This window comes from Anas acuta, chromosome 3 (assembly GCF_963932015.1).
Source record: "Anas acuta chromosome 3, bAnaAcu1.1, whole genome shotgun sequence".
Lineage (NCBI taxonomy): Eukaryota > Metazoa > Chordata > Aves > Anseriformes > Anatidae > Anas > Anas acuta.
In genome coordinates, this window is record NC_088981.1 from 28,952,711 (window position 1) to 28,976,244 (window position 23,534).

Consider the following 23,534-nt stretch of genomic DNA (forward strand, 5'->3'; position numbering starts at 1 on the left):
CCCCAAGTGGGCATGTGTAGGTTAGCAGCACATTGAAGAGCAAACGTCTGGTTGCCTGCATGCTGGAAACACAGGGAGGTACTGGCAGCTAGCCTAAATTCCTGAGTTTTAACACTAAGTAGTATGAGGTGATTTAAGTCCAGGATTTCAGCCTTCTGAGACCACTGCTCATTCATTATAGTGAATTGCTAAATCAGAAAGGCTCAGTGTGCAAGTGACATGATTGGGGTGCTCTCAGCAACTTTAGTGGTTCTTCATCTAATACAGTGGCTTAATTTAGTGCTCCTGTAAGTATTACAGTTAATTGCCCTCAGAATAAGTACAATAGGGATAAACTCTTAGACTGTCTTCTTAGATGTAGCTGAACAGGTAACACTTTTCTATATAAGAAGCAGAGGTGGATTGGTGGTTGGTCAATGCCTATGGAATAATCTTCTGCAGAATGAAAGGATGTTAACCGTATTGCATGTTGTTTCCCCGTCTAAATGCAAATCACAATTCTTCAACTTCGCATTTAATGACCAAAATGTCTAACAGCTGAAATAAAGCAAACCTAACTAGAAAGAGATTTAACTACAGGATGATCTCAAGTACTTTTCTTGATGTACCTCACAAAGATATCCTTTTGCTGTTGTGGTGGTATCACCACCTTACTGTGATGATAAGGAAAGGAATGAGAACTGAAATAGAACACGAGTTTAGCAAACTTTTTGCAGGGGGAAGAAAGCTATGCTTTGGAAGATTGCTATCATATCTGTTTTTCCCAAAGAAGGACTGAGATGGGGCTTCCTAACAAACGAAACACTAAATGGGCCATCAGAAGAATGAAATCATGGAGTGTTTAAAACCTTTTAAGAAAGCTAATGAAAGTGAGTGGTGATGATCCCAATTTTCCAGAGAGATGACAAATAGTCTAGGATCCCAAGGGACTCCTTGCTATGCTTTTGTGTTGGCCTTTCAGAAGAAAGGTCAACAAGACTGTTTAATACACTAGTGCTGTGTTATTTTACAAAGGTAAACTTTCTTTTTTTTTTTTCTGAAGTAAAATGTAAGTATCTTACATGTTTCTAAACTCTCTCTTGTGTACCATAAGAGGAAATCCAGTAAGGATTTTGGTTTACCCTTTCTTTTCCATATGGATGGAAAGCCATTGACATTATTGACATTTCTAATGATGGGATGAATTTACCCCATTAGTTTTAATGCAAACAAGGTTAGGTCTGAGCCAAAGTACTGTAGATTAGCATGACAGAAGCAATGAGCATGTTCATAGACGAGCAAAGATGTAGTGAATGAAATGCCTCTCTCACTCCATCTGCAACCCAGAGGCACTTCTGGATGAGGAGGGGTCAGCAAGTGAGTTTTAAGCTGATGACTCTCACTGCTTTCTTTTTTTTTGTCTTCAGATATCTCAGCTTATGACAGAGACTAGTCGAGAGGGCCTGACTGAAGCAGCACTGAACCGCTACAATGCAGATAAACCCTCCTTGTACAGCTTCCCCGCCTCCCAGAGCACGTATGTTGCTACTGATGTATCCACAGGCACTTCGGTGGCAGCATCATTTTTTGCCAGGTAAGAAAGACTTCTCAGATTTTACTTCTCTGGAAACAATTTCTTTCATAGGAATTTCTTTCATTTTGTAGTGAAGACATGGGGCTGACTGAGTAATGTGCACATGACAAGAGATATGCTATAGATAAAGCTCATCAGAAGCCTACTGAATTACCATGAAAATGTTGTTTGATGCATCTGTGTACATTTGTCTCTAAGATGGGGATGATACTTCTACCTTCCTCCGTAAAAGATCACTTAAATTCTTGATTTGGGATAAAATATGATTGTAATTGCAGAATAATACCTGATCTCGTGTGATTTTTACAGATGATACCCTGAGTGACAAGAGCCCATCCAAGTAATTTTTTTTGAGATGGGCAGTTAGTAATACAACTGGAGTTGGATAGTTGTCTTTGCAGGCAACCTTCAGGTTCGGAGAATTTTACTTCTATCTAGGCAAATTGTTAAGATTTTTATCTCCAGACTAAATATTTTAGGTTTCTGATTTCAGTTTCTGTCCCCATCATGCTGTTGAATTGACCTGACGGTCTAAACTCATCCTCAGAACACCCTTTCTGTTGATCACTGAGCCAGTGTTTCCAACAAAGTTTTCAAAAATCTGATGAAATTTTCATTTAAAATCTTATGGTTATCTCTATTAATTTGTTAGTAAAAATGGTTTGTTATGTGGGCATACTAGCTGATAAGTGAAATATTCACTATTGACAATGGAAACATTTTTCTGTGCAGAAATATGCTCTCTACAGAACAATCTTCTTAGCCTGCTTGAATTCTGGTTTAACTGAAGAAGTTGAAATAATCTTTGTCTTTTAATGCTCTTCAGTAATTAGAAGATTAACTTGGAAAGAGTTGTGGAAGCAATGAAACAACAAGAGAATAAGCTATTTTCACAACACTTCCAATCCAATCTAGTGAGATATCTGAAACATTGAGTGAACTTTTGAGTAAATGCCTCAGGCATACTCAGATTAGCTTCTTACCCTTTAGTGAGCCAACTATTAGTAATTCCACATGATTCTATTTCATTATAAAGGAAAATGGAAAACTTATAAAGTTGCTGAACTTTGAAGACTGTAAATCTGGAATGAAGATTTTCCTATTTTTCCTCACATGAGGACTGCATATGTTCAAGCAGTGTCACACAATAAATGAATCATGTAAGAGGATTAAAAGCGGTATTTTAGAGGAGCCAGTGAACGCTGTTTCGGACATCTCTGCCTTTTTTCTTTACAGATGTGATGCTGCAATAGCAAATGTGAATGAGGACAGTGGTCTTGATTTGCTGCCCTTTTCTGTTAAACTGCAGGCAGTTTAAATTAAAATTGCTGAATGTACTCTGATGGTAATATCTAACTGGAGTGCAGATTGGGATTAGCACATATTTAACATGATTTGATTTATGAAGATTGCTTAACTCATTTGCTCTTTATTGTTGCATTTTTATGCTGGTAGAATTAATTTTCTCTTAATATACACTGCTGAAGTGCAGGAAACTAATTAAGTTTACTCAAAATCCCAATATTAAGTCCCAGCATTTTAAGTAATACTCTTAGTTTCTAGTTGATGGTGTCAGTGCTTGGATGTCCTTGGCCCAGCAGAGAGACCCCGTGTTTAGGCTGTTTATTTTTAAACTGTACTTAGCAAAATGAAAGTGACTAGTTTAGTTTGGAATATTGCGCTAGATTAATGTCACTTGGGTAAGTCAGTTTAGTTTTAGACTTCAAATTGTATCATCTGCTGATAGTTCAAGCAGAAAATCAAATTCAGTCATTTGATGCTTGACATTTTAACAAGAAAGTCCACAATTTGCTTTGAAAATGTGGACCTTCTGTTAATTTTTGTTTTGCATCTTATGTATCTTTTTGCATTTTTTTTGAAGTTGGGATATGAAGTAAGAACCTGCATGTTGTATGTGTTTAAAAAGTAGAAGGCAGTCGTTGTTAAACTTCTAAGTTGTTTTGTTTATTTTTGAGTATAAATGTATGCCTGTTTTTTTTGAACATGTGTGTCATGTCATGATTAGATGGATGATCAGTAAGAAATTATTATGCAGGGAAATTTGCTAATATGAAGCTGAGGTTGGAAGTAGAGGAATGGAAAATATTCTTTAGAAATTTGAATCATGTAGCACAGTATTTCACTATGTTCCCTAACAAGCAAAGTGATCTTCAGATGAGCCTCAGATGTAAAAGTCATCCATCATCACGAAAAAAATATAAATAACTAAGATGCTATAGTATGAAGGAAATGTCAAGGCATCCATGGGAACTTTTGGTTGTAATTACTTGAGAAGCATCAGGAGTGGAACAGACTAAGAACTAGGAGCTTATAATTTTTTTGTTCTCAGGCACTGCTGGTCCAATAGTGATACTCACTGACTGGCCTACAGCTGGCAATGAGCCATGGAGAAGTTTCTGAAGGCCACAGCGACTCTCAATCTTTTGAAAAGCCAGCAGATTTATCAGTTATCTCAATACTTATCTGTCATGTTTCATGATATATAGCTGACAGATTTCCAACCAGTTAAAAGGGTTGCAACTTCTGTGAATTGTCATTTGTCAGGATATCGCCGCAAGAAAACTTGTATGTAGAATTCCCATGGGATTGTATGTGACTGTTTTAAAGGAACAAACAATGAAAATTTTCCAAAGAGCTGTTCTGGAAAGCTTATGAATATTAGATGATACAGGTATGAATAATGAATTTCTGACAGTGATTCTGTCATAGAAAATGAATTGAAATGATAGCATTTCTAATACAGGCACCAAATTTGCCTTCCTGTTAGGGGCTATCATTCATTTTAGCTTCAGATATCCTCCAGTCCATGGTAATTTAGCATCATCTTGGTTCTTATAAGTACTGTATTTGTGATAAAAAATAATGCATTTAGTGGATGTGAAATAATGTTAAGATTCTTTACATAATATTTGGATCTTTTTCATGAGAAGCACTCACTGCATCTTTGGGTCTTGCGTCCTCCAAGCATAACGTAGGAATGTGTCACCACCAGCAAAGGGAGAAGAAAAAGCCCATGCTAATGCTGCCACCAAACTGAGGGAAGGACCTTCTTTTGCTAGTCTTCATAGTGTCTCTGTGAAGCTCTAGCAGGACATGGGATGTTGTACTAAACCTTGCTGCTATCTCTGCTTATTTCTGCGTGGGGAAAGCTTCTGCAAAGCTTACTTCAGCTTTGATCTGGCTACTCTATGAATAAATCTGGCTTTATGAATTGAATTTTTCTGTTGTGATCCAAGCTGTGGAGTCTCAATAGTCTCTTGAAGCATGATATTACAGTGCAGGAACTAGAAGTCAAAACTGGACCAAAAATCCTTAGAACACTCAGGTTCTTAACGTTGGTACTGTTCCTTTTTTGCCCTGTCACAATAAGCTGGCTTTCTAGGAGAAGAAAAACCTCTACTACTTCATGACAAAGGAGAACTGTAAAAGCCTGCCCCTCTTTGGACCTCAAAAAGGGTGTTAAAAATATATTTTTTATTATTAAAATTTTAAAAAAGCAGGAGATAATGTTAAGTTTGAAAGTTCTTTTCTCTTGCTGGTCACAAAGTGTAACAGTGTATCCTGAACAAAAGCCCCTCACCCTGGGAAATCTGATATAGTTGTATTTGGCTTAATTAAGCCTAATGGGAATATAGATAATCTTGAGCGTAACCTGAAAAAATCTTTTCCATGGATCGTCTTCCATGTCTTTGTAGATCTTAAAACATGAGGCAGGGCCACACAATGCTCCTCCTGTAGATGCAGCAAGTCATCTGTGTGTTTTTCAAAGCAAATGCAGAAGTATCCAGATTTTTGAAATATTTCTTATTTTAAGCAGAAATGAGTATAGAAATACTTAGCTTCATGTAACTGACATGTAGCTAGTCAGCACTGGATAAGCTATACTAACAGTTACCTCCTTTCTTGGAAAACTGCTGGTGACCCTTTTGACACTCATTCCCCCTCCCAGTGTGGTTTGGCAGCTGTGGGAGGAGGTAAGGCAGTGCTGTACTGGAAAGGGATATTGTGAACATCCTATTCAAAATGCTCCAATTTCCCTTCCACTCATGCAAATGCTTTTTATTTTTATTTTTAATTATTATCATTTTTTTAAATACTGGTACAGTTTCTGTGGGACCCTCTTGATAAAGCTGTTGTGCTAGCTTTGACCTAGCAATCCAGAGGACCCCAGAACCTTGAATCTCATGTCTCACAGATTTTTGCATGCATGTGAAAAGCAATTAGCTTATCATATAGCTTTTGATGTTTGCTGTTTTTTGTTTTTGTGTTTGTTTGTTTGTTTTTCCCTTATAGGTACAATATTATGTGATTTTTGTTGAAATTCATAAATTCCAGTGCAACTCTGCAAAACCTTTTAAGGTCTTTTAAGACTTTTAAAGTCTTTGATGCCCAAAGGCTTAAAATCCAGGAACAGTCAGGGTTTTCTCCTTTTCTTAAAGTTTGGGGGATTGGTTTAAACTAATCATACCATTCTAAGGTCCTGGCTTGAATGTTTTGGAGGTCTGTGGGAAGCTCACAAACATGAATTTTTCCTGCTGTTTGGGTTTGTATGAACATGTGCAGCAAAAGGGTGTAAGAAACAGGCAGAGGCTAGTAGAGAAGGATATCACTTGGAGTGGCGGGGTATTCCTGTACCACAGAGCAAAATATCTGAACTGTGCCAGTGGTCTGTCTGCAACCAGTGTGGTTGAAGCATTAAGATTAGCAGATGAGCCAGGCCAGGAGTCTCTTCCCGCTACTGCTGTAGCGTGTACAGGCACACAGCAGGTGGTGTAGGCCCAGACCGCACCTCCATGCTGCTGGGGCCTGGGAGACCTTTCAGAAAGAGCCTGTGACTGCTGTCAGGGCACAAAAACTGTATGTCCCATTTTCTGAGCCTCTTCTGAAGAAGGTTCTGTTGAAGTTCTCAACGTTTTTTAATGATCTGACTGCAGATGACGTGTGACAGTGTTTCCTCGTGCTGAAGAGTGGTGGACACAACTGCATTTTCTAGCCATGTGGTAGTTCCCTAGTTTAGGCACTACTTAATAAATCTTTGATGGCAAATAGTACTTACCTCAGCATCCCTAAGAGAAAACTATATTTCTGAGACTAAGGTGAAAACATACTTTGTTTTCTTGCTGTTCAGAATGTGCAGAACCTAAAATTTTATTTCATTAGCTGAACAAACCGCATGTAATATTTAAATTGTGGACAGTCTCTCAGACATTTTGAACTATATATTAACAAACCTGTTCAGAATTTCTGCTCTTTTCCCTCATCCTCATAATATACTGCAGAAGAAATACATAAAAAGAATAAAGTTAAGAGCAAAGATCCATAAGCTGTCTTTCAGTAGGAATGCTGGCAACAAGTTTTAAAACATCAGTAAGTCATTTCCACAAACATTTCTATTTTCAAAGCCTGTCTTGGGGCTGACAAGTAGGGGAAATTTCAATCACAATGATCTCAGTCATTCTGAAAGACCATGAAATAAGTAATTACATTTGGCACCTAAGTTTGAGTGCACAACTTCAGGGTCTGTTTCTTCTTACTTGCTCAGTATTCATCAGAAATGCAGGAGATACGTGTTCATAATCATTGCTTTTCTGTGCTCTCCATTGCTGTAAGAGCCCTAACAGATACTTGAGAATGCCTCTTCCCGTTATTGGTGTTATTTCATGTGTATAAAGTAAGTGCCAATCAAAAGAGAATCTTGACTCTCACAATGCCAAATGGGGCTAGTGGTTGGGACATGAAGAGTATTTTCCCTCTTTTTCTCTGATTCAATGTGATTCAAATTCAACAAAAATAAAAAATGTCCCAGCAGAAAAGACTATGTGCTCCATGCAAGAATAGCCCGTGCCTGGTAGTTGAGTCAATGATCTGATATGCAGGAAAAGAAAGTTAAGTGTGACATCTGGGTGAGGGAAAGCAAAGATACATCAACGATCTCAAATTTTGCATGGTAGTTCTATCTTGGGTCCCAAACAATTTCTAGTGACAGTTTTGACTGTCAAAGCTGACACGCTCCCAGTGGCACTTTTGTTTTGATCAGATCATATCTTTTAATTACAGAAAAGTTTAGTAAAAAGATTCCAGACTAGGTAATTTTCTAACAGGAATTGCACAGAGTACACGTCTGAAACTGTGGTGCCTGAATCTTTGGATATTACACACCACTGTTACTTAAACAAAAACTTAAGAAACTACATGCACATTTAGCCGTGGGTTGGAAATCTGGTTGTGATATGTTTAATTTGGCATTGGGCTGTAAACAAAAATAATTTGAACCTTCATGCCAATTAGATACACTATATGCTAGTGGCAGGTTAATGGATGTTATTCAGAGCTTAAAATAGAGACAATAAACCTTGATTTATAAGCAGGATTTTGGGATCAAACAGTAGGACTATGAAAAGAGATCGGCTAAAAATTATGCTTTGATTATCAGAATCCTATACTTGCAGGGACGTGCTGTCTGCGTAGCCTCAAAGCAAATAACTGATAAAAAAGACGTAAATCCACTCCACGTTCCTATTATCAAATGAATACAGGATATACAGGGGGTTTACCATAACAAGTATACTTTTCTGGACTAAGCTTGTTTTAAAAATAATTATTTAGAACAGATTCATAACCTAAAGTAAGAGATAACTATCCAGCAACAATTTATTGATGGTTGAACAGAGAAATTAAAATTCCAGTCCATGAAAGGTATGTTACTTTGTTGTTGTGCCTTGCATTGAAATATGCTACACCTGCTTCTGTGCACTGCACAAGTGTTTTCTCATCTGCACTTGCCCCACATCTGGTATGTTTTGTAGTGATGGTAATGGCAATAAAGTCATCTATGAATAATGTTGTTATTGAAGTGGTCATCAAGATTTGGAGTTTCTTGTGTAATTAGCTTTTCACAGCCTTGAGAAATCTTGATAATGTTCTAAGTAAAGCTCCCCATTCCTGCCTTTTTCTTTGGATAGTTTTGTGACATGATGTTTCTTCTCTGTGATGCAATCCCCAATTTAATTTTATTAGTATCTGATTCTGCAAAGCAAAGGGGACATAGCATGGAAGTTCTTCTGCTTAAGAGATTGTTTTAAAACAGATGTTTTCTAAGTGTATCAATACATGAGTTCTTTTTGGTACATATTACCTGAAATACAGAATCTTAACTCTTTTTTTCTGATCTCTGTAAGAATCCATGGTACTTACTAAGTTTGTGGGCATGTCTTGAGAATTCATTTGTCCTATTAATTTTTATATCATCGGTGGTTTGCTAAGGAAGGAGGAAAAATTTTATGGATGTGTATTCCTGATTCTTATAGGTGATTTTGAGTGTTCGGTACAAAAGTGTCTAGGTGTATGAAGGCTGAATTCATGCTGCTCTCCATATACTATGTTAAATCAGTGGTAACTCCCTTACTTTAGTGGTAACTTCAGCCACATCTTGTGATTTCCTGCTGATTTCAAAAGACTGCAAAGGGAGAGGCTAACTAAGGATAGTTTTGGCCTTTAATTTCTAATGGCTTTTGAGTACCAGAATATTTGCTACACACCTGTTCCCTGTTGATTTCAGGAAAACTTAAAAGGAAATGAGGCTATTTCCTTTCCTCACAGCTCCTTAGCACTGCCTTTTCCTGCACCTGACATCTACATTAAGAAAAACTGCAAGCAGTATATGCAGTAATCCTGCAGCACCTGTTACCAAAGACTCCTGGTGTTTAATCTTGGCTTTTACTCTTAGGGCAGTGGAAATAAAAATGGACAGCATTAATCTTCTGACTTCTAGTATAGCTGTGACTGCCAACTATAGTTAGATGCAAACTCATGTTGATTTACTGTTTTGCATATTTCTTGCTTCTCTTAAACCTTGACATAAGAGATCTGATTTATAGTGTATCTATCTTGCCTTGCAGAGGGAGAAAGATGAATCGGTGTAGTTGCACTGTCTATAGCAGAAAATTATATGCAGTACCAGTTGTTTTCTCCCTCTGATTTTAATGCCACCAAACTAACCTTCTCTCAAAGAGATCATAAATCCACAGTAACAAGACTTTTTCCTAAACACCTGGGAGTTCAGAGTGGCAAACTTTTTATTCTAATTACTGCTTTCCTGTTGCAAGAAGTACTGTTACAGTGCTACCCCAGTAGCCTTGAAATTCCAGCTGTGATCTGCCCTGTCTGCAAGAGTCCTTCACTCAGCTGCTCAAAGAGCCAGTTTTCTTAACCTTAAGAGAGCAATCTGTTCAACAGCTGATGGCTTTTCCATATGATTACCAATGAATACATACCATTTTATTTTTCTTTGCTCATAGAGTAAGATCTCTAACAACAAAACTGGTTGAAATGTTGAAGCATTTGCTTATTCCAAAGAATTTAACATTAGGTAGGCAACTGCCAGTTGGACTTGTACATATTCATCCCTGTGATACAGTTATAATATATGAGAAGACCATAGTACCCCTGTTTTTACATGACTAGGTGGATGGTAGGAAATTTAGAACCTCACCTCTTGATTGAACATGATGCCTATCTCACAGATGCTGTCTGTTGGTAAATTTCAGCAAAAAATACTGGTTTGGTCTCTTCTGAGTACCTCAAGTTCAGCATTACGTGCATGCATTGTATTCAGGACAGTGGCTCCAAAGCTTTACACCACACTTCTGGTTTTTGACCAGGTTACATGCCTTTCAGGAGACAGACCTGTTAAAGTAGAAAACAAGAAATAAACATATACATTTAGGAAGCAAGTAACTAAAGGAGCAGTGTGGTTAACAGAGACTTTTCTCTATGAATCAGTTTCCTAAGACTTCATGACTTTGAGGTGTGGCTTTAGAAGCTTTTTATGATTAGAGAGTCTTCCTCTCCTATTCATTGGTCTATTTTCAGGAAATCAGGAGAGATTCAATTACTTTAAGACCTCTTTTTCTGGTTAAAGCTGGTCAATGGATTCAAATGCCCTCATAGTGTAGACAAAGAGATTCACTTAGATCGTGTATTAGTCATCCTCATTTGAGTAACCTGACAAAAAACTAGTCCTGATAACTGCTAAAGGTGAAGCAGCCTTTGGTTTTACTACCCTAACAATACTGACAGAAGGGGACCAAACTACATGTATTTACTCCATTGTGAGAATTACAGCAATAATCTCTTTGAATCTAAGCAAGAATGATGAAAAAGTGAAAATTATGGAAATCTTAAGGCTAAGACAGAAAAGACAATATTAGCAGAAATTATTTCCATTTCTTTTCAGAATAGCTCTTTGTATGCAAATATGGGGAGAAATCAGACAGCCTTTCATTAGAAAGGAGAAAGTACTCAGAAATTGGATGGCATCATGTCTTTTGTTCAAGCCATCTTTAAGTAAACTGAGTTACGAACCCATACAGGGTGGAGCATATCAACACAGCATGAAAGATTAAAGTTGCCTATTTCTGCTTTTGTTTTTTATTACTGAAGTAGAAACAAAGGAACATGAATCTAAGCTTTCTCATTACAATAGCTAATCCTTTTCTAGTTCTCCTCTTCTGCCATGATTGTGCCTTTCCACAGCAGCATCAACCTTTTATTAAGACAGCACTACTTTAATTCAGCCATGTGAATCACATGAAATCATGTTGAGAACTGACAGGAACGAGGAATAAATCTATCTTCCATGTTTTTCTTGAGGTTATCACAAGTTAGTAAAGTACAGTTAATATAACACTGTGTGGATTTCATTGAGATGTTTGGGTTAATATTGTGAATTCTTGATTAATACATTAGAGCAATGCAAACCAAATGTGGAATGCATTAAATAGACTAAACTAGATGAAATTACATATTATGTTAAATGATTCTGCTCCTGTTGGGATTCTGTAGACGTGCAGAATGCCATATGACATTAACTGGAAAAATATTATTAAACCTTTCAGGTGATTCTGAAATGACGGTGTTGGGAAGATAGTTAACAGATTGCTTAGTCATCTGGGCCAACAATATGTGTTATATCACTGTCAAATGTAATATTATAAATCTAGGAATAAAGAATGTAGACCATGCTTACAGACTAGGGGCCTGTGTACTCAGAAGCACTTACTAGAAAGAATCTATGTGTCATAGTTTATTAGTTGCATATGGGTATACAGTGGGCTGCTGTGGCCAAGAAGGCTAATGCATCTCTTGAATAGCTGCAAGAATAAGAACGTGCAAAAAGAGGTCGGGTTGTTACTTTAACTCTGCATTTGGAGTAGATACAATCACAGCTAGAATATTCTGTCTAGTTCTGATGTCCACAGTTGAAGAAAGATGCTGAAAAAATGAAGAGGCCTCAGAAGGGGCACAAAGATGATCAAAAATTTGAAAAACATGCCTTCCAACAGCTTGACTTCTTTAGTTTATCAAACAGATTTAGAGGGATGTGCAGGAAACCTCTGCAGGGAACAGAAACGTGATACCAGAGGACTTCAGTCTAGCAGACAAAAGCATGTCAAGACGTAATGGCAGGAAGTTGAATCTAGACAAACTCAGAGTTGTAATGAAATGTGCATACTTAAGAAAGGGCAATGACCTGTTGAAATGAACAAGAGTAGCAGCGAGTTTTCTTTTAGTATGTGTTTTTTCAATTAAAATGGGTATTTGAACAAAAAAAGGCTGCAGTTAACCACAGTTTAGGGGCTTTAAGAGATTTAACGTAGGCAAAATCCATCGTTTTTGCTACACAGGAAGTTAAATATTTTAGAGAGTCATAATAATCTCACTTAACAATCTGGGAAGACATTCATTTTTGTGCAAGTTACAGCAACAAGGAGTACTATTTCTGTTCCTCTATCAGACAAACGCTGTAACAAAGCATAAGATAAAACTGCAATGAAGAAAGGAGTAAACTATTAATTTTCTTGATTTGACTAGGAGTGATTGACAGGTAAGTTCTTTAATCTTTTTTGTAGATGAACAAAGGATTTATGTTTTTATCTGCCAGAATGTGGATTTTTTTTTTGCCATTTATGCAACAAGACGTGGAAATCTGTGTGGATTTTTTTCCATGGCTTCCCTGGGCACACATCTGGTTTAGTAGTGCATTGTTTTGCTGTTCTTTTGAGATTACATCCATTTCTTGTCTGTTTGAGAAAGTACACCAGTATGCAGCATAATACAGCATAAGAAACCAAACCAATTCCCCCCCACCCACCCCCACCCCCCCAAAAAAAAAGCACTATTTATTTATTTATTTATTTATTTATTTATTTATTTATTTATTTATTTATTTTAAGTTATCAATACTACTTTTCTTTGCCTTTTGGGTTGAGGTTGCCAGTCAGCAAAGGTGATGGATGTTTGTTGCTGGTAAATGTTGCTGGTAAAAGTGCATTAGTCAAAATCATGATTGGGAAAAAAGCATCTTAATATTCTGATATTAACATTAACAGGAGAAGTTAGGAGTCAAAGCTGAAATAAAAAAACATCCTGTATCTGAAGGCAAAGACTTTGGGGCAACTGTCGGAGCTTTAAAATTACTGGGATAAAACCAATGTAAAAAAAAATACAGCTGTTCCACTTGATGGCTCATAAAATCTGAATAAAGTCCTTCAAGGGCTTTTTTTATAGTGAGAGACTATTTTTTGTATGTGTAGTTATGGTAGCATCTGGTTCCCATCTCTGGGAATTCAGAGAATCCACAGGCACCGACATGCTGTCTGCTGCAGAGAAGCTCTACAACACAGATAAATGCTTCAGACAAGTGCTCGATACGTAATGTAATTGTCTGCAAGCTGGAAAGATGTCGGTGTTTGCTGGGAGGAGGCAAAATCTGAATCAGTGAAGTTTGATTAACATAAGCAACAGGATCAGCCCTTGCATAAAATTTCCTTTGTTCACCTGTGAAGAGTGGACTGATAAGCTAGCAACACCTGAGTCAATAGGATTAATCAGTCAGAGAAGGTAAGCAAGGCATACCAAGAGGAGTCAGTGGGTTTTCACAGAGGCTATATCCTTCACAGATGGTTCAAACAATGGGATCGATAAACTAATTGTCAACAATTTTGAGCAGGAAATATATAAGGGACCTTTTATGAATAATGACATTGGATTTAGTTATTGTTGAATGATGAAGGAAAACACGATTTGTCTGTTATTTATGGTTCGTGACATTTTTCATTCTAATGCCTTATCCTTTCTATACACAGGATTTGTGTATTAGTAGTCATATCGTTATCTTATATGAAATTATATTACATTGTGGTAAGAGTTTGTCATACATTATTGACATATGTATCACAGAAAACAAAATCTTCAGCATGCCTTGAACATGGGCACAGACAGCACAGATTTTCTGGCCCATATTGTGCTCAGCGTGTTGTTGCTTAACAAGTAATATGCTAGAGCTAATGGAGAGGCTATGTAAATATTGTACTGCTCTTACAGACGGAGATAGGTTCAACTTCAGTAAGAGCTAAATACGAAAGGCATTTAAGTACAACTTTGTACATGAATGAAACGTCCCCGAACTTCAAAAGAGTCAAAAAATGACATCTCATGCTACCCAAAGGAATGCCTTATAATTGTAAGCAAGGATGGAATAGATCCTTGCTCCAGTAATGTCAGCTAAGGATGCTCCACTGTGTAGAAAGCAGTGTGGGACCCATGGGACTGTTGGCAAGGAGGGCGAGCTCTTCCCGACGCCCGGAGAACAGGGCTGGGCAGGCTGTGAATGCTGTTCCAGCAGACTTCCTCCAGCAGCCACATCTAAAAGAAAAGAGAGGTGCCAGCTGCTGTCTGTGACTTTGCAACTCAATCCCAGAAAGAAAGCTGGAGCTGTGACTCCGAGTTCCACACAGGTGCCTAGTTCTAGAGAAGTGCTGTGGTCTAGGAAAGAGACAGTATTTCAGAAATTTATTTTCAGCTTTTCTTATGGCTCAGTTTATATGTTTGTGGTGTGCCAGGCTGGGGTGGTGGTGAGCAAAATGCCTGAATCTTCCTATTCACTGTGTACAGAACTTAGGTGAGATGAGGTTGTGACTTCACCATTATCTGAACTGCTGAGAAATCCTTGTGACTAAGGCCCTTTCTGGATCTAAGATGAAGTTTACATCTGAATCTGAAGAGGTGTCCAGACTAACAATTTTGGTTTTAATTTGCATTACAATGAAAAGTACATAGTGAATACAAGAACCATACATTTCTAGAGCAAAATTTTCAAAATTGCTGAAGAGACTGGGTTTCCATGAGCAATGAAGTGAGAATGATTTGGGAACCTAGGTCCCAGTTTCAAAAACTGAGTGCTTAGGAACTTAAGTAATGGTGGTTATCACCTAGATTCCTGAAATTCTAGGTAACTTCTGAAAACCATACCTTTGTGATTACAACTTTTTCAATGCTTCCGGGAGACAGATTTTGTAACTGTGTTCTGATTCAGATTTCTCTTTGGTTCTGTCATAAAGTACTATTCTTGTATTTTGAAAATTGTTTATTTTTAATTCTTGACAAATAACTATACTTAAACGGCAAACACATTATACAATATGTTAGCTCCAAGGGACAATATCTTAAATAGAAACAGATCCTTTCCTTTTTCTTCATGCCAGCTCTTTGTTTAGCAGTATGGCAATTGCACACACACATCCCAGATGTTCATGGAAACAAAATTCCTTTTTAATTTACAGCAGAATATGGTTTTATCCCTTGCTGGCTTTGTATTTGTCAAACACACAAATGTTTAAAGCCTTTTACTCAAATATACTACAATAGTATTGTGCATGCCTCTTTAAAATTTATGTCTATGAAATCACAGAATAATTCAGGTTAGAAGGAACCTCTGCAGTTTATCTAGTCCTACTCCCTACTTAAAGTAGGCCCAGTTACATCAGGTTGCTTGGGTTCTTGTCTCGTGGAGCTTGGAATATCTCTGGATGGAGTTTGGACAAATTCCCTGAGTCCCTGTTCCATTGGTTGGCCGTGAAAAAAGTCTGTATATAGAATTGGAATTTCCCATGTTGCAACTTTCTTTCGCCCCTTCTTTCCTTGTGCATCTCCAAGAATGCATCTGGCATGGTCTTTAAACCCTCCCATCAGTTGTAGACAGCTCTAAGATCTCCTCGCCACCTATTCAAGGCTAAGTAAACCCAGATGTCTCAGCATATCCTGGTACTTTACATGCTCCAGCCCACCATTATCCTTGATGTTTATCTCAGTGGACAAAGACAGAATTGTCTCATTGGACAGAAGGTCATGGAGATGCATGTTCAGTGAGACACTGTTCTAGAAATGTAAACTTCTTATCTAGGAAACCTGTCTATGGTGCAATTCAATCAGATTTTGCTGGGACTTAAGTTCAGGTTTTGATTGTGATATCCAAGATTCAGGTTTTAATCTCTGAAGCTCAATACATTTTCCATTGCTTTTACCAAGCAATATGTAAATACATAGTCAGGAGACACTGAATTGACAATATATTTTGTAAGAAGATGCAGGATTTTATATTTTAGGTGTAGTAATTTCTACAGGTAATTTCCTCTGCAGTTCTCATAATGAATGTGGATAATAAAGTGGAGCACCCAACAGTGGTTCATTTGTATTTGCTTTGCAAAGTCTTTGGCTGACAGCCAAACAGCACTGACAGCCCCAGAGTCTGCTTCATACAGTCAAGAACCATTAAATATTGATGTTTCATGGAAAAAGTCATCTTCACAGACAGTGCTGATTTGGCCACCAGATGATGGCATAGACTACAACAGGATTCCTCCTTAGATTGCTTTTTCACACAGGCTGGTGCTGTTGCTTTGGGTCATGGAGGATAAAGGCTCAGACAGTGCCAAGGTCTTCTCAGGGCACTACAGGGGCTCCTCATGGGGGCTCAGGGCAGGGCCTGTCTCAGTGCCCCAGCCAGGCACTGGGCCACACACCCATAAAGCACTACCCTGGGGCTAGGCCCATGGGTGGGCTGGGCCTGGAGGGGCCTGCAGCAGGGCAGTCTGCAGGGAGCTGGAGACTGGTCCTGCTGTGGCCTTGCTGGCGCAGGAGCCGATGGCCCCAAGGGCTAAAATGGGGTCCTGGGCCATGGGCAAGTTTGGAGAAAGGCCCAGGGGGCCAGGGCAGGACCTGTAAGGTCTGGGGGTGCCCTCAAGGCCCTGGCAGACCTGGAACTGGCCTTGGGGTTAGGAGGAGAAGGGCAAAGCCTGGACTAGCAGTGGGTGTGAGGCTGGAAAGGGGATGCAAACGGCAGTGCAGGCAGTGAAAATGTTTCTCCTCTACTAGGTTGTTCATGTGGGCCTTGGCTCTGGGGCTGGGGAGCTAAGTGTGACCAAAGCCTAGTGTTAGGATTAGATGGAAAAACCCTGAGCAGTTATCTGGCATGAGGCTGAAAACAGTCTGGAAAATGACAGAGTAGGCTGCAAAAATTGTCTCGCCCTGAATTTCTACCTCGATGATCTGCAGAGTAATTTGGCTGAGGAGTCAATTAATACAGGAGAGGGGAGGAATTGATGTGTTGCCTGCAAAATTACTAGTGTAAACCTCTGTCATATTCTCAGTGTGGATCTCAATCCTGTGTACATAGTATATGAAAAACAAGCCAATGACGAGACCTGTGTGAACTGTAATTTTCATTGGACTGCTTAGTTTGTTCTGCAGTCTTTATTTTTACGCTGGAATCAGACTAATTTCAAACTTATTTTGACTCCCATTGTGGAGGGTCAGAAGGGACGTATACAGTAGTGGCATCTATCTCTGTGAACCTTATTGCACTGAGAACTAACTAGCACAGCCATCACGTTCTTACTGCTTCAGCTATTAGTGAAAGGGGTAATACAGAAGAGTCAGGGAATTCAGTCCAAGTACAATTCATTTTTCACACAAGCCACAGAAAACCAGCAGCAAGTGCTAATTATGGGTTTTAAGTTGAACGTTTCCTCTTTATGCGTCTGTTTGCAAACAGCAAATTCCCTCCACACCCACATGTTCCAGACACAAAGATACTGGAGCATGCAAATATATATCTTACTGTAAACCAATTTCAGATTTTTCTCTTTAGTATGGGTATCAAAATAGAAGATTGTTTAGCTTGGTCAGTCAGTCTTTCTTGACTAGCTGGGTGTTCCCAGCTTTATCCAACACCCTCTGACCTGAGCGGCAAAGGAAAATAAATCTCAAGTGATAGTGCTTGCAGAGTGCCCTGTTCAGCCTTGATCCTCTCCTTCCCTACTTTGGGGAAGCCACTGTCTTCTGACACTTGATTTTCTATCTTTGAGTTTACAAGGCTTAAGACAGTGCCCCACCTTGAGCTGGAATTTAATTCTGGATAGTAACGGGGATAATACTGTTTACAGTTTCTCCCTAAAGGGAAAAAAATGTTCTCTTCCTCCAGTTTGTTGGTTCAAGGTTGATGCTGGAGCACCTAGTCAGTTGTACTTGTGCCCCAGAGACCTGGCAGGCACCATTTCATTGCTATGTCCTGGCTTCTTCAGTGCACCGACTTCACAGTGTGTATACTGATGTTACCAACAGCATTTTGTTATGGGACAATACATATCTAATGATTTATCTTTTCTGATTTGAATGATAATCCTGTTACATACACTTTCCTGCTCTGTAAGGATTTTCCACCTTTTAAGGTTTCCTATGGCAAGTTGGGATTTTTCGTTCTTCTGTGGTTCCCCAGTACTCTTAATTGTTTTACTGTTTGTTTCAGCTCTCTTATTACCTTTCCTTGTCTTCTTCTCCCATTGGCATTTGCTTCCGCATGACTCTTACTTCATGAATTTTGGGATACTGAGAAACAATTTTGGGAGTGTAATAAAGTTAAGAAATTTCTATCCCTCATCCTCCCCAGATGTCTTGGTTTGGCTCTGTGCCTTCCCTTTGTGCCGATGAAACCTTGGGCCTGCCTAGCGTGGTGTACCGTTGAATGACTATCCTTATGAATAGCCCTCCAGCAACATAAAGTTCTTTTAACCTGAATCATCCAGTGGTCTGGTTTTAGAGAACTGGTGGTTGTTTGAGCAGAGCTTAAAAGGGCAGCAGACCTGATGAGAAGCATGTAGGAGGGAAGAAGGACTATTATCTCTAACTGCACACTGAGTTATCCTGTTGTACCTTCTAAGGCTTGAAGATGGAGAGGTACTGTGTGCTAAAACATATGTTGTTTTTTTCATAAAAACAATACAAATATTTGAGTGGGCATTTGTATGTCTCAAAACACAAATGCTGTTTAAGTACTGAAGTGTAGTAAAAATTACGCAGTTGCTTAAATTGTTGACACAAGCTGCAGCAGAAAGGATGTTAGTTGCCAATCTCAGAGTTAAGATCTAGGTTTCTCTAGATAAGGAAGTAACCAAGACTTGAATCCCACAGTGCCCAATAATTTCTGTCTGTAAAGAAAGGCACCTTGGCTCAATTTGTTCAGAAGAATGTGTAAACCATTATATGCAATGAAAGTTTGAAAACTGGTGCTTTGAGTCATATGTGAATTCTCATGGGCTTGTTCAAATTTATGGTTTCGAAATGTGTGCAAATTATGACTTGTAAACAATTTTCTATGTGATATGTGAGAGAAAAGAATGAACTATTATCTTCAATAAGCCTCCATAGAACTTACTGAATTAGTCACTACAAATTGTGTATTGAGCAGGAAAGTCTCGCTCAACTAACTTAATTTCCATTCACAACAAGGTTATTCATCTAGGTGATGAAGAGAAGCTAGTAGACATGATTTTTTGGGTTTGAGCAAAGCTTTCAGTATTGTCTCTCACAGTGTTCTTTTGGACAAAATGTCCAGTGTACCACTAGACAAGTACATAATATGATGAGTGACCAATTTGCTGGTGGGTTGGATTCTAAGGATTGTAGTGAATGGGGTTACATCAGGCTGGCAGCCAGCTGCTAGTGGCGTACCACAGGGCTCCATTGTAGGGCCAGTTCTCTTTAATGTTTTCATAAATGACCTGGAGGCAGGACTTGAATGCATGCTAATTAAGTTTCCAGGTGATACTAAATTGGGCTAGACAATTTAGTATTCCCCTGAAGGGCCAGACATCTGAAGTTTAACGAGCCAGTGCTGGATTCTGTAACTGGGGTAGGGCAACCCTGGCGATACATACTGACTGGGGGATGAGAGGCTGGAGAGCAGCCCCACAGACATCTGTGGGTTTTAGTAAATGGCGAGTTTGATATGAGTTAGCAGTGTGCCCTGGCAGTCAGGAGGGCTAACTGTACCCTGGGGTGCATTAGGCACAGCATTGCTAGACGGTCAAGGGAAGGGATTGTCCTGCTCTGCTTGGTGCTGCTACAGCCTTACCTCGAGTGCTGGCTGCAGTTTTAGGCATCGCAATATAAGGACATAAAACTATTAGAGAGCATCCAAAGTAGGGCCATGAGGATGGTGAAGGGTCTGGAGGGCAAGATATTTGAGGAATAAGTGAGGTCTCTTGGTTTGTTCAGCCCAGAGCAGGCTGAGCGGAGGCCTCATGGCAGCCTGCAGCTCCCTCAGGAGGGGAGCGGAGGGGCAGGCGCTGAGCTCTGCTCTCTGGGGACAGCGACAGGACCCGAGGGAACGGCATGGAGCTGGGACAGGGGAGGGTCAGGCTGGGGGTTAGGGAAAGGTTCTGCACCCAGAGGTGGTCGGGCACTGGGACAGGCTGCCCAGGGCAGCGGTCACGGCACTGAGCTGCCAGAGTTCAAGAAGTGTTTGGACAACACTCTCAGATACAGGGTCTGATTTTTGGGTATTCCTTTGGGGACCCTGGGCTTGGACTTAATGATACTTATGGGTCCTTTTCAACTCAGGATATTCTATGACTGTGTGTGTGTCAAATACTGAAATTTGTAATTCATCTGTCAAGACAGTGTTACCTTGATTGTTGGGGGGGGGGGGGGGGGAAGGGGGGCAGGGGACACACACTGTATTTTAAGTGATTCTTTTGATATGTCTTTGTAGTCATGGGAGGTTTGAAGAGTGGAACAAACTAGGTCCTCTGTGGAATCAAATTTCATGTCACTTTGCACCAGAAAATCTCACTTTTGTTTTTTTTATTGAATATTCAGTACGGTTCTACCCAACAATAGCAAACCCTAATGAAAAGGTGGAAGTGACCATTTATATGACAACAGAGTCTTTAGGTCATATTGTGAACGTATTCAGCATCCTGGTGCATTTTGCTGCAGGGATATGGCCAGGGGAAGAGCAATTCAGGATGTGCTGCCAAGTCCTTGGGGACATCTGCACATCAGGTATTCTGCAGGCATGCAGGGATTCACCCCCCTTGTCCTGGTGGCACATACTTGCCTCTTCCTTGTGCGTGATGCTTCCCACTCCTCTTTCGTATCTTCTCCTAGCTCAGGCCACCCAGCAGCTACTCCTGCAAGAAGCCATGTGCCCTGCTTTGAGTTGCTTTGTCAGGATGGAAACATGAGGTTAAGGGAAGGTGATGTTTGGTTTTAACACTTACCATTGCAGCTTTCACAATGCAATTCTTTGCCGTTTTTTAAAACTTTTTGAAAGCATGCTTGCTCATACACATCCAGTTATGCACCTTGTGAAACAGACCAGCACATTAAAATTAATAAAGATTAATTAATAAAGAATTAAGGCAATATAATTAATGCCAATCAACAGGAACTTATGGAAAATAGCTCTTGTCAAAATGACTTGTAATTTCATCAAAAAGAAATATCAAGTAGAGCTGATTAAATATAATTGCATTAATGTGAAATTTGGTAGTTGAGGACTCTTAAGTCTTGTGGGTGTTTAAAAAGTGGCAATGGCTAGGAAGTGAAGAAAGAAGAGCTTAGAGCGGAAATAAGGTTTTTACTGTAAGGACAGTTAACCATTGCGGGTTGAGGAACAGTAAAAGCTTTTTAAGTATGACTAAAAAATATACAGTGCAGATCTGTGGCCTGTTACATAGGAGGGGACGCACGGTGATGATGTTGTTCATTTGCTCGGTGTATAAACCAGCAAACTTCAAAATGGAAAAACTCTTAATGTAGCCTGGGGGCGAGTGAGGAGGATGGCGGGTGTTTCTTGTGAAAGAAGCAGCAAGGAAGTTGTAAATGTGAGTCATAAATGGGTCCAGGAGGAAGAGCCGAGCTGAGAAACTGTGAACTCTAGGGAACAATGTGAAACCTGGGGAGTGGTGTGTACTTTTTAATGAATAAGTATGTTAAAATTTATTAAATAATTGGCAAAAATGTTTTCCTAAATGTTTGTTAATTGCACAAATTTCTAGTTAAAAGGTCTCAGTCTTCCACCTACTGTCATAATGCACAGAGCTTGATATTTGACCATTTGACCTTTTTTTCCTTTTCAAATAATGCTATTTATACAAAATTTTCTGTTGAAATAAGAGGCATACTGGTTGCACTCAAAAATAGAAAAATATAAATATTTGACTGCTGCCACTTATTATTTGTATAAATAGTGTATCAATGGACTATTTAAATTCGTGAAAAGACATTGTTCTAAGAGATGGGTATTCAAGTTCCATCGCTTTGAGAACAGTTACAGGAAGCGTTTTACCTTAGGTTAAACTTGAATGAAATTGAGCTTGGGAGAGCTATGGAGATTCTTCCAGGGCACAATTCCTTCTTTTCTATGCCCTTATAATACATTACATTTAGAAGCTTGTAATTTACTTCGAACTCACAACATCATGTTTTAATATCCCTTAAGCTTTTCAGTTGCACTGACAAACACAAAAGGGATAAGAAGCCAAGGAAAGAAACCCTTTCTTCCACCTTCCTATCTAGTTCTTGTGTACCTGGTCTGGCACCAAGGGGTCAGTTCTGATGAAAATTTATGTGTATATATAAATAGATTTAAAAAAATGCTTTGTCAACAAAAGTGTCTTGTTCTGAATCCTGATTTTGCATCAGTGTGATGTTACTTAGGTGACCTGAGAAGAAGAAGCCTGGCATAACTGGTGCGTACTGACTAGGAACCCTAAAAATTGTGGACTGACTTAATGTGTCAAGGAAAATCTGAGACACAAACAGTAACATCTAAAAATGCAAACTGATAGACTTGCTGTGTTGTTTTGCTCAGTGTGATTGCCTTTACTGAAAAGTTCAGAGGGATGGCTCTCAGCTGCATGCGCTCTTTGCTTTTAGCAAGTTTGGCACCTCAGTGCCACACCACTCAGGGTGAGGGGGTGGGTGGGATGTTTTTGTTTGTATTTTTTTTCCCCACTGTGTCTTCTACTCATCTGTAATGTGAACAGCCTCACTCAAACATTCAGAGAGAAAAATGTGTTTGTCTGTGGGTCTGTCAAACAGTTTAAGCCAGGTTTGAATTTAGAAACAGTGTAAAGCCTTTCCTTATTTATGATATTAATAAATTACCAGATGAAGCACCTGGGAAGTATCAAGCCTATCTTTAGCAAAGCTCTCATGCTCCTGTCATGTTCCCAAATGTTGTCCCCCACATGTCCTCCCTCTGGTGCAGCTTGCGTTATTACCCCGTTGTCAGAGTGCCTTCCCCAAGGACCTTGGCAGAAATACGACAGGATGCTGCTGAGCTTCTGTCAGAGCAGAAGAGCTATAGTAGAAGTAGAGGCTGATGGAGATGCTAATTATAGATTATTAGTTGTAATAATTAGGTAAAATCTTACCCCATTTTGAAACCTATGTGAGTTTTGCCATCAGCTTCACAGGTCAGCCTGTAACCTAACAAGGAACCAAACCTGCTTGCTTTCTATTTCTTAATCCATAAACAGCAATACTGATTGCAATGAAAGGGCGCCTTGGCTAAACAAGGTGACTAAGGACACAGACATCTAACAGCAGAAAGGTGATGTGAAATGCAGTTTATTAATGACTTATTTACAACATCGTGGGCTCTGCTACTGGAGTCAATGAGGAATGATTGAATCCTTCCTTGGCATTATTGTAGTTCCCATGTCAAATTATGTGTCTGTCTTACTGCTAAATTTTATACTGGTTTTGTATTATTGCTATCATTTCCTTGCTGTTAATTCATGATTCAGAAGAC

General features: G+C 39.2%; 1 protein-coding gene across 2 annotated transcripts in view; it reads left to right on the plus strand.

Moving 5' to 3' along the window:
* KIF26B (kinesin family member 26B) overlaps positions 1 to 23,534 on the plus strand; it is a 293,062-nt gene that overhangs the window by 118,952 nt on the left and 150,576 nt on the right. For both annotated transcript variants that reach the window (XM_068676375.1, XM_068676376.1), the window contains one exon: positions 1,407 to 1,573. In XM_068676375.1, the coding sequence (XP_068532476.1) occupies positions 1,407 to 1,573 (167 nt within the window). The remainder of the gene's footprint in view (positions 1 to 1,406; positions 1,574 to 23,534) is intronic.